This window comes from Cupressus sempervirens, chromosome 6 (genome assembly GCF_028749045.1).
Source record: "Cupressus sempervirens isolate cs-2001-9-10 chromosome 6, ASM2874904v1, whole genome shotgun sequence".
Lineage (NCBI taxonomy): Eukaryota > Viridiplantae > Streptophyta > Pinopsida > Cupressales > Cupressaceae > Cupressus > Cupressus sempervirens.
This window is the reverse complement of record NC_143123.1, coordinates 316,589,943-316,601,228: the sequence shown is the minus strand read 5'-3', so window position 1 is coordinate 316,601,228 and position 11,286 is coordinate 316,589,943. Positions and strand designations below refer to the sequence as shown.

The 11,286-nt window shown below is 32.2% G+C and overlaps 1 protein-coding gene across 3 annotated transcripts in view; it reads right to left on the bottom strand.

Moving 5' to 3' along the window:
* Positions 1–1,260: 1,260 nt before the first annotated feature.
* Positions 1,261–11,286, bottom strand: part of LOC149552460 (Rab3 GTPase-activating protein catalytic subunit) — a 184,730-nt gene continuing 174,704 nt past the window's right edge. The window contains exon 14 of one of the 3 annotated variants that reach the window (XM_089788023.1): positions 1,261–1,918. In XM_089788023.1, the coding sequence (XP_089644149.1) occupies positions 1,790–1,918 (129 nt within the window). In that variant the 3' untranslated portion in view covers positions 1,261–1,789. Of the gene's footprint in view, positions 1,919–2,977; positions 3,018–4,951; positions 5,000–11,286 lie in introns of those variants that run through there. The other 2 variants (XM_089788026.1, XM_089788025.1) reach the window with 2 other exon arrangements.

Here is an 11,286-nt window from a genome sequence, read left to right as displayed (position 1 = left end):
GACTCAAAAATTTATATAATGATGATATTGAATCTAAGATCTATAAAAGGGTATTTTTAGTTTTTGAAAAAAATTGAGTTTTGATAGAGAAATGAGATTTGACCAAAATAGGTTTTTGTATCACAAATGGTGACACAAATTTGTACTTTTACCCCATTCTCATTATGTTTTCTATGAATGCATCAATTGGGTGAATTGAATTTCTTATAGTAGTTGTGTGTTAAATTTTTCCTCACCTTGTGAACCAGAGGAAGGGCCCCCTCTTGAAAAACCTGGTGAGATTGTTTATATTAGTAGCATGATTTTTTTCTTATGTGATTAATATTTCATTGATCTGTTTCATTAAGCTAAGTTGTAACTAGAAAAATAGAGAATATCTAAGTGTATGAATGTGGAACATTTTATTTACGGTTGTGATGGGAATGTTGATCATTGAGTTTTTCTCAAAGAATTAGATTATTGAAATTGTTGTTCTCTCACTCGTAATCCATCTCATCTTGTCCCTAATTCTTACCTGCATACAATTCAAATCTTTTTTTGCATTTCACTTGCATATCTATCACTTTCAAACCAAATTTCCTGTTGCACTTTTCTTCTTCACCATCTTTTGCCGAATCGAACTTCCTATCACAGTCTCCATTGTTTTTCTAGACTTCCTGTCGCAAATTGTGCCCCATTTTCATTATTGTCAACTAATTCAAAACATTAGGGGCATGTTTCTCATAAATTTCAATATTCAATAGTGGGAGTATTTAGAATAATGTGTAATTAAAACATGGACAAGTGTAATTAGAAGGTGTGATATTCTAGTGATTGATAAAGTAAGTTTGGATTTAAGAGTGAAGATAGATTTAATCTTGTCAAGTGTGAATTCTTTTATAAAAGAGAGTTTGGTTATTTTAATCACAAGTTTCAATTCACTAGTTAAAAGCTTTCAATTTGATTCTTTAGCATGTGAATTAGAATTCATCCATAACCACTTGACATACCATCTTCATCCCTTGAGTAGATAGCCACTATCTCTCAATAGCTTATGAGTCCTGGATTGACACTCTTAAGGTATTTCCATCCAAATTATGTCATGATTGTAAGAAAACTTGGAACCAAAATATAATTGTTTCCACATAACCCATAACATATTTGAAATAAATATGTAATTAAAACACTTAGAATCCACATGCAAGAGAATAGACAACATACCCACAAAAATGTGATACAAGATATACCCTAAGAAATCCGCATTGAGGGTAAAACCCAACCTCCAAAAGCATCCATCACTATGTATTATTCAGCAAAAAAATCATTGCAATACAACCATGGAAGCCTTCAAAGTCATAGTGACAACCAAGCAATCCATATGAACAAGCATGAATCCACACATCTCATGTCATGCTTCTAACATTCAAAAATGCTCCCTTGGCTAACCTATCAAGCCTTATCTTGCTTAACTCTTGTCTTTTTACCTCCTATCTTAACAACTACCCTTGTGGTAGTTTTTATAGTAGCAAGTCCCACAAAACCACCAAGTGATATTACATAAAACATGTGCTAAAATCATGTGTTATCTAACCCACGGACCCCACATTTAATATTGGACATTTAATTTTTTTCCCTTAGATTAAATGATAACATCAAATATTATTGCAATGTTACAATACAACTCATCAACTATATCTCATAGGAATTACATGTTGCAGGTCCATCTAGGTATTCTTAGATACAACATCACATAATAAAATAAAACAATACAATATAACAATATTATGCAATGTGTGCAACACACATAATCTCAACAATCTCCAGCTTGTATACATTGCATAGGGTCAATCCATAACCACATAAATAAAAAATTGAAACAATCGATCTTAGTACAGCCACCATCATGGATCAATTTACACCACGTGCTCCATCCTAGTACCTGCAACAAAATCAAAGTATCCAGCATCTCAAACATGAATGATGCTACTGCTACTGGACATACATAGAATCCATCCATAGGTAAAACCACCCAACCTGTCACATTAGAAGATCATAAAATCTTGTACCAACTGAAATGCCAATCACAAACACCTAATCCAAAGGTAATCACATGTATCAATAGTAAATTGTGCATGTATGATCTCCTCCATAAAACTCCAACCAAGAAGCCATAAAAACACCCAAACCATACCATATAAATAATCATGGATGTAAGTCTCTCACAAGAAGATCAAACTCATAAAGCATTTTAAACCAAGGAATAATCATTCTTAATCCAAGGAATATTCCTAATATAAAACCATCTCCCAAACTCAACTAGCATAACAACATATGCACAAGGAGATTTCCAATGCTAAACCATCCCTCAAATGAACCCTCTAGAATACATCTCTAATTCAAAAGAAATCAACATCACCATTGTCTCTAAGTATCCATGAGCACTTGTGACTAATCAATCCATGCCAACTCCAAATGCAACATAGCAATATCATAAAATATCCAACAAATGATCAATGTACTCAATACCAAGAAACTAAATCAAGATCAATGTCATAGTTTCAACCATGACCTCAGGAATATAAACATTACAACATGGTCTAAACCATCTCAACCAAAGAGATAACATGCTTCATATGAACACACCTTAACATGGCAAAGTTCTAAATATGTATCAAGAGTATACCATGACATAATAATGAAACCATCCTCACACCAAGAATAACATGTCAAATTAAAGCATAAACCACACCTTTATCAAGAACTCCATGAGTCCTCAAGATAAAACCATCTCCACACACCATTAAGATAACCAAGAACCCCATGTATCCTCAAAGCCCAACCATCTTCACACACCATGAAGATAACAAGTGCACCATGCAAATTTCAAAGCCACTTCTATAGCAATAGGATCTAAGACAAACCTCCAACTTTTGCAAACACTCAATAAATATATCAATGCCAAAAACTCCCACTTAATTATGGTATCGAGTCACCCATGGCATCATAAAATCCATCTCCTATATGAAGATCTTCTAGGTCTGCACTCACATAAACAAAATGTCAGTGCCAAGTGAAAAACCAAGATCTCTAAACCAAGAAGATACAAACCAAACTAGGAACTAACCCCCATACTACCACTTCATCACTGTCACAAGATCCCACTAAACCATGTATCCAACCTATCTATGACATCATGATGAAAAACTATCATTTAACCATGAAGATCAACCAAGGCATCAAACCATCAAAAAACTCAAAGTGTACATCATGAGCTCCTCAAAAGAAACTAAATAGCCATGATCCTCAACCAAGAAGGTATACCACCATAACCAAATTAAGAATCCAAACCAATGAACATCAAGGATGTACCTATATATCCAATCATTTCATGCTAAAATCCATGGCACCATGATCGCATCCATGAATTGAGAAACTAACTCTCAATATGCCAACCAATCAGCATAAAATAGTCAACTGCAATCCTCCACCATGACTATACCTGGTAATGTCTCATCCCTTCTCCATGAAGAGAAATCAACAAATCACGACTCGAGGCATAGACAACCCAAATCCAAAACACCAATATGAATATGCATCAATAATGAAAGATATATGGACAAAGATAACCCATATACAAGTCATTAATGCAACATGTAAGTCTAGACCATTTACAAAACTGCACAACTTGTAGACCCAAGAAGTTATTATACATATCTAAATCAAACACTGATAACTATATCATCATAAGACCAATATGAATTATGAACTAAGTATACAATGACATAAAATCTAAATCTCTAAAATATACAATGTCATAAACTCACAATGTTACCACAATTAATATATAGCATAAACCATTTAGATCAATATATCACCAAAAAAATCATGACAAACCTACACCAATTCTGAACCAATGTATAGAGCTCTCTAAGAGCTTTTCGTTGACTACTCAAAGTCTAAAATTTGACTCCATATGCCCAAGTTATGCCCTAATATGTGCTCAAAATTAACATCTAACTTTTGGGCTCTTAAAACTTGACAAAATATAAAAATCATAGAATCAAACCTACACTAAGTTGTAGTGCTCTGAATTATTTTTCCAATGACTGTAAGAAGTCTAAAATCTAATATCTTGAGAGAAAGTTATGGTCATTTTATTAAGACATTTTTTTTCATTTTCACTGTGATTTTATTTTTTGTGACGAAAATTATGATAGAATTAAATTTGATGATCATCATGACTGAAACTTTAAAAAAATCATGTTCCCTTTACATGGCCAAACTAGGGCATATTATATATCAAAATTTATGGAAACATTAACCTAGATCTAATGGTGAGCTCTATTTTTGTCTAAGAGGTCATTTCTACAAGCTCCCCCCCACCCAAGAAAAAATCCATATTTGAATGAAACATCCAAAAAAAAAATATTTGACCAACAATTTCACATGCCCAAAATCTACCAAGATGCCATCATAATAGAAAATTTAAAACTCTTAGATCTGCAATAAATAACTCATATATTTTGCCCTTTCTTTTATCCTCTCATGGATTCAATCTAAGGTTATAACAATAAAACCATAACTCTGATACCACTTGTAAGAAAACTTACAACAAAAATATAATTGATTCCACATAACCATAATAGATCTAAAATAAATATGTAATTAAAACACTTAGAATCCACATGCAAGAGAATAGGAAATATACCCACAAAAATGTGACAAAAGATATACCCTAGAAAACTCTCATTAAGGGAAAAACCTAGCTTCCAAAAGCATCCACCATAATGTATTATTCAACAAAAACACCATTGCAATACAACCATGGAAGCCTTCAAAGCCATAGCAAAAAACCAAGCAATCCATGTGAATAAGCATGAATCCACACATCCCATGCTATGTTTCTAACCTTCACAAATGCTCCCTTGGCTAACTTGTCAAGCCTTGTCCCGCTCAAATCTTATCTTTTTGTCTTTTGTCTTAAAAACTACCCTTGCAATTTCTTATATAGTAGCAAGTCCTACAAAACCACCAAAAGGTATTACATAAACTATGTGCTAAAACCATGTGCTACCTAACTCATTGACCCAACATTTAATTTATTTTTCTCAAATATTAAATAATTATATCAAATATTATCATAATGTTACAATACAACTCATCAAGTATATCTCATAGGAATCTTTACATGTTGCACATCCATCTAGGTGCTCTTAGTTATACAACATTACATTATAAAATAAAATAAAATCATATAAAAATAATATGCAATGTGTGCAACACACATAATCTCAATAATGAATTGATCTATCAAAATAGACCTCAGTTTTACCCTATAGTTTCTTTTAGAAAGCTTAACCAAGTCCACTCTTTCATCCACAAATTTAGGAAACTTCTTGGCAACAACATTTGAATACTTTCCATATCTAAAAAAAATTAAGGTCTTCTATAGACAATCATGTAACCTCAATAATAAGATTTTTGTCAATTCACACATCCATCTCAAACAATATCATTTTTTTATCAAAAAAATTAGACACTTTTGGATCCCAGTGATGAAGTTTCTCAATGTTAGAGGTCATCCCTCATGTTGTTGAACTCTAGCATATTCCATAAAGGCAACGACATCATTGTCCATCTCATCACCCTTATGCTAAATTAATCTTTCAGATGGATTCACTCCAAGGTGTGCTTGCACGATTACTATCTAAGACTTTATTGGTCCTAGCCTTCTCAAGATCCTAATATCACTTCTAGGACCTTAAAAGTCTTTGAAATCCTCACCTAATACTTCCCTAACTCAACTCTATGAGTTATTCTCCTTGTGCTTCACCTTGAGGGGTAACTATCATTATGGGTGCTTCAATCCTTCACTTTTTCTTGGATGTCTCCAAGTGCAATTTCACCATATTATCTTCACAAGTGTTACAGGGGGTGTATTAATCACTAAGATAGCTACTTGTCTCCCAAACTGACTCCATTATAAGATGGCATCTAGGCTTTTTTAGTCGAGTTCAAGATTTCCTATGGTTAACAGAGGGTTTTTCCCAATTCTTTCTCAAAACTTCCAAATAACCCCAAAAACTAACTTGATATCCAAATAATCTTTTCTAAGACCTTGAGTATTTTTGTGGTCTTAGGTTCCTAGTTCATCTGTACAATGAATTCCTAAAATGTAGGGCTAATAGGGCTAATAGGGTTGTATTTGTGTTGTCCTCTGATTTCAGTTCAAAAATCTACCAGAATAGATTAGCCAATGCCTAATCCAACTACTAGGTGTCTGTAGAACTACTAAGTCTACCATCATTTGTTCTATGCTCTCCCTCTTTTCCCTGCAATGACACATCAATTTCACTTTTTCATGCACCTAGCCAAGCACACTGATCTCACCTAGGGCATGATGTTAAAAATAGAAAACTCTCTTTCCTAAGATCCTCCTTTCACACAAACAACCTTCAATGGATTCCCTACCATATTCCTCTAGGTTGTGATGATTTGCACGATGGACAACTATGGGGGAGCCATAAAACCAAAAAATTGTCTACTCTATCCCAACAACTAGTCTATTTACAAAAAAAAATTAAAAACTAATCTAATGAACTCAAATTAAATCTAGTAATGACCATAAAGTGCTTAGAAGTAACAACACTGCACAACTCCAACACTAACTCCTACTATACAATCCATAAAATTACACTTAAACTCAATACAACTCAACTGTGTCTACAAATCAGAAATCTAAGCTTCTATTCCACTTCAAAATTGCATTACATCACCCTCTACCTCAAGAAATAGGATCCTAAATGTTTAAATATTCCTTACCCTTGATTTTAGGCCATTATGGAAACTACCCATAATGATGCTTTGAAAAGAATCCAATTTTGCAAGTGTTGTCATGCAACTTCTAAAAGTTGCAAAATGTTGTCAAGCAACATTGTGACAACTTTTACATCTTTTTGTCAAAATGTTGTCAAGCAATATTTCAACAAATTTTACATCTAGGTTGGATTGAGCTTAGTATAATCCACCTACCAACACACAAGAAAGACCTTCTAAGGTCAAAAATAACACTACTGACTTGACTAAGGTCAGTACAAGCCAAAATTGTAACTAGCTTTAGGGATGAGCCTAGGTGCTCCTGCACCATCCTCCTCAAATGAAAAGACTTCAATCCACCCTTGGATTAAGCAAGTTTGCATCCACTCCCAACTTCTTGAATTTAGTCTCCTTGATCCAAGTGGCCTCTACATCTTCTTATCCATGTCATTTGATTAGATGCTCATAGTAAGTTTTATGTCTGGTCTTCTTGTAGGCCCTAGACTCAAGTATCTTCTATGCCTTTTTAGGTGGTGTAGGAGTCAAGTTCAGGTCCTCTACCTCCTTTATGACCTCTATAAGGCTCTATTCTAGATCTGGAGTAGGACCCTTATAAAGGATCAAATCTGCAACATTGAAGATTGGAGACAAATCAATATCCTCAAGGAGCTCAACCTTGCATGCATTGTTGTCATGTTTGGCTAGAATGGTAGATGGCCCTAATCTTCTCATCTACAACCTATGTGGTACTCCCTTCTGTAGCCTAGCTTTTTTCAAATGAACCATAACATGATCTCCTACCTGGAATTGAACATATTTCTTCCTTTCATCCACCTTCTGTTTGATCTTTGTTATGTTCTCTTGCAAAGTCCTTCTCACTATTTCATGCACCTCTTTCATGGAGTGTGCAAAGTCTTCAGCATAACCACTACTCTTGGCTCCATCCTTTAGTTCTTTGGACACAAATATGCCTCTAGGGTGTAGGCCATAAACTATTTCAAAGGGACTATTTCCAGTAGTCTTGTTCATAGTATCATTATAGGCATATTTTGCCTATCCTAGGAGTTGATCTCAAGTTTGTCCATACTCCTTTGTAAGACACCTCAATAGGTTTCCAAGGCTTCTATTGAGCACCTCTACAGTGATAACTTCAAGAAACCCCTCTCAAAAAAAGCCTAAAATTCTAGCGAATCCAACATTTTGTGGGCAGGAAAATTTTAATGTCGAGGACAATTTTTTGTTCCATACAGGGAAATATAATATTATATGTTGGAAATTTTTTTCTTGCCCTAGCAAAAACCATTTTAAATGTGGCGAACTAATATTTTTTCTTGCTTACATATAAATAAATGATGGCTATTTTTTCCCTTACCAAAAATGAATTAATAATGTCAGAGGCGAATTACTTGTTTTCTAGGAAAATGAATAATAATGGTCTTAGCTAATCTTTAGTGGTAAATTGAAAAATTGTTTAATCTAAAAGTGAATTTGCACATGTATTGGCTAGTGACTGTACTGATTACTAAGTAGTAACTTCAAGTTTCAACTTGCATATTGTCTTAGGTCTATTATTAATAATGTCATGACGTCATTACGTCTCACTATTACCAAATCGGCTACCATCACTTTCGTATTGTTAATAGTAAATACAATAGTTTTATTGATCGTCGATTAATTAGAGATCAACAACAGAAAATGCATTTTGGGGACACTTGCTTGAAAAGACTTAGAGTTGCATGAAATTCTCTGGAATGGAGACACGTGGAAAATTTTGCACAGTAATCTCTAATTGGAATTTACTCAATGTCAAGTGCTTTCAACTATCTGACATTAATGCCAGTACATTTTGACATTTTGCACACTTAAAAATTAATAGGAATACGAAAAAATAAGATATGAAAGATCGTGAATGGCAAAGAATTTAATGCAACTGCCATTAAATAGCCTCTTCAATTCCTCTTTCATTATCATTTCTCAAATTCTTCAATCAAAATTTAGTTTGTAGAGTTTCTTGAGTCTTAGTCATGGATATGCCAATTTGCCTGAAATGCACTACAATGGCTCTGCAAAAGCCCTTTTTTGGGCAGGATTCCTGACGATGTCCTTGCCATGGTTTGCAAGCTAGATGCCCAAAGTCCTTTTATCTACCATGTTATATTCATGGTCCTCACCATGAATTCTTAAGAAATGATAAGAGGTATTGTGTGTCCATAGATATTACCTCTTACTTCCTCGTGTCTCTTCTCTGCCTTGGAGGTAGTCAAATAGACATTCTAATGCTTCTGCATAACATTTTTAGAAGATGATGTCAAAATTCTTGTATTGGCTGAGCAGGTACCAGGGTCAAGCATTAGCATCTCTTTTGTAGATGTAGCAAACAAGTGTTGGGAGCAAGGCATAGGGAGCATTATAAAAAAGCATCCTTTCCTACTCAAGATGAATGAATGGCAATTGACTCGCCATCAAAAGTGGGCACGGCTCAGAAGGGATTTTTTACAAAAGTGGTGGTTGTTGGACGATGTCAACGAGACTGACTTCACATGGTTGGACGAATTCAGCAACATCATCTTCTCCAAAAGATTCCTCAGGGAGGGACTTGAAGACCTTTCTGATTGAAGGCTTCAAGCCCTCAGCCCCTTAGCTCACTAATGCTTTTAGCCTCCATGTTCCCTGGTTCCCTGTTCCCTGTTTCCTAAATCCCATTTTCTTAACCTTTGCGGCATTGCCCTAGGGCAAAAAAATATTTTTAAGATATCTATTTTTTCTTTGTATTGGGCATTGTCGTTTAATGTAAATTATGAAATAGTAAAACCAAGCTAGTTTAATCAGCTATTTTGAATATCTATGCTTTGTACAATCTAAAATATTATCAATGAAAACAATAGTTTTTGGCTTCTCAAATCATTGTTCCAACTTTCTATTAGTCTACGAATTTATTTTTGGCATCTTGATTCTCAATGCACTATTGAAATGTTAGTCTGCAACTTTGTTTAAAATAATTAACTATTAATAGTTATAAAGTTAGAACTCAGAAACAAAAAAAGGGTTTCAACAATCCCTTTATGGTTTCATATAATATATTTGATTAATGATTTATAGTAAAAATTATTCAATTGAAAATAATCAAATTAAAAGTTTTGTAATTTTTAAAACTATTTTTCTTTAATCTGATTGGTTAAAACAAATGGAGCAATAAGAGCAGATTGCAAGGAAAACTAAAGATTATAACATTAACAAAGTTAAATAAAATTTTGATAATTTATGTGTCAATTTTTTATTTCATACCTATCTTATCACTTAACATTTTTTCATTATGAAATATTTTATATGTTGAAGAATAGTTTATAAACAATTATCACAATTTTCAATATATGTTAATAATTTATAGATAATTAAAGTATATTACATTTTATTTTGAAGCTAAATAATAAATATGAATAAAAATATAGCATTTGTAATTATATTTTTAAATTGTAATTACTTTATTTGCATTAAACTATTGTCATTATTATTTCATATCGTATGACAATTTATTTTATAAAATTTAATATATCTTCATTGAATTTTTCATATCATCTTTACAGTAAAAAGTTTATGATAGAAAAGAAAATCATTTCTATAATAGAAAAGAAAATCCTTTATTTATATTATATCATAACTATTATAATAATAATTATAAATTATATATATATAATATTATGTAAATAATTAAATTAACATCATGATTTTGACATGGTAAACTTTAAAATATAATAACAATAATTAATAACAATATCTTTAACAATATTTATTTCAATATTTTTCTCTATATTAATTAATATGCTATTTAAATTATTTTCAATGATTGTGGCTCCATTTCAGGCCAAATTTTAAATGATTGAAGTTAAATTTTATTTCTACCTAAAATCGAGACATGTGTACTCGAAGATTCTCCCTGAAATCCTGACCATTGACTAAAAAAAATCGACAGTCCGAGATGAATTTCGAGCTAATTTGAGAAATATTTTCCCATGTGCCTACGTTCATCTGGGGACAATTAAGTGTCAAGACTCGATTAAAATTATTAATAATTATGTTTATAAACAATTATCACAATTATCAATATATGTTAATAATTTATAGATAATTAAACTATATTACATTTTAATTTTGAAACTAAATAATAAATATGAATAAAAATATAGCATTTGTAATTATATTTTTTAATTTTAATTATTTTATTTGAATTAAACTATTGTCATTATAATTTATTATTAGTACTTGTCAGTAGGCTTAGGGCTAGATACTATTGTGATACATTTTGAATTTTAGACTTTAACTAGTGATTAAATTTATTTCCTATTTTTATGAGTAAGAATAAATCATTGTAATTTCTTTTATCAAACTAATATATTACATAGCATAGATGCAAAAAATTTAACTTAAAAATTTTTATAAAATATTTTTCTAAGTTATGATTGGATGAATTCATTTAGATCTTATATTGGCCGG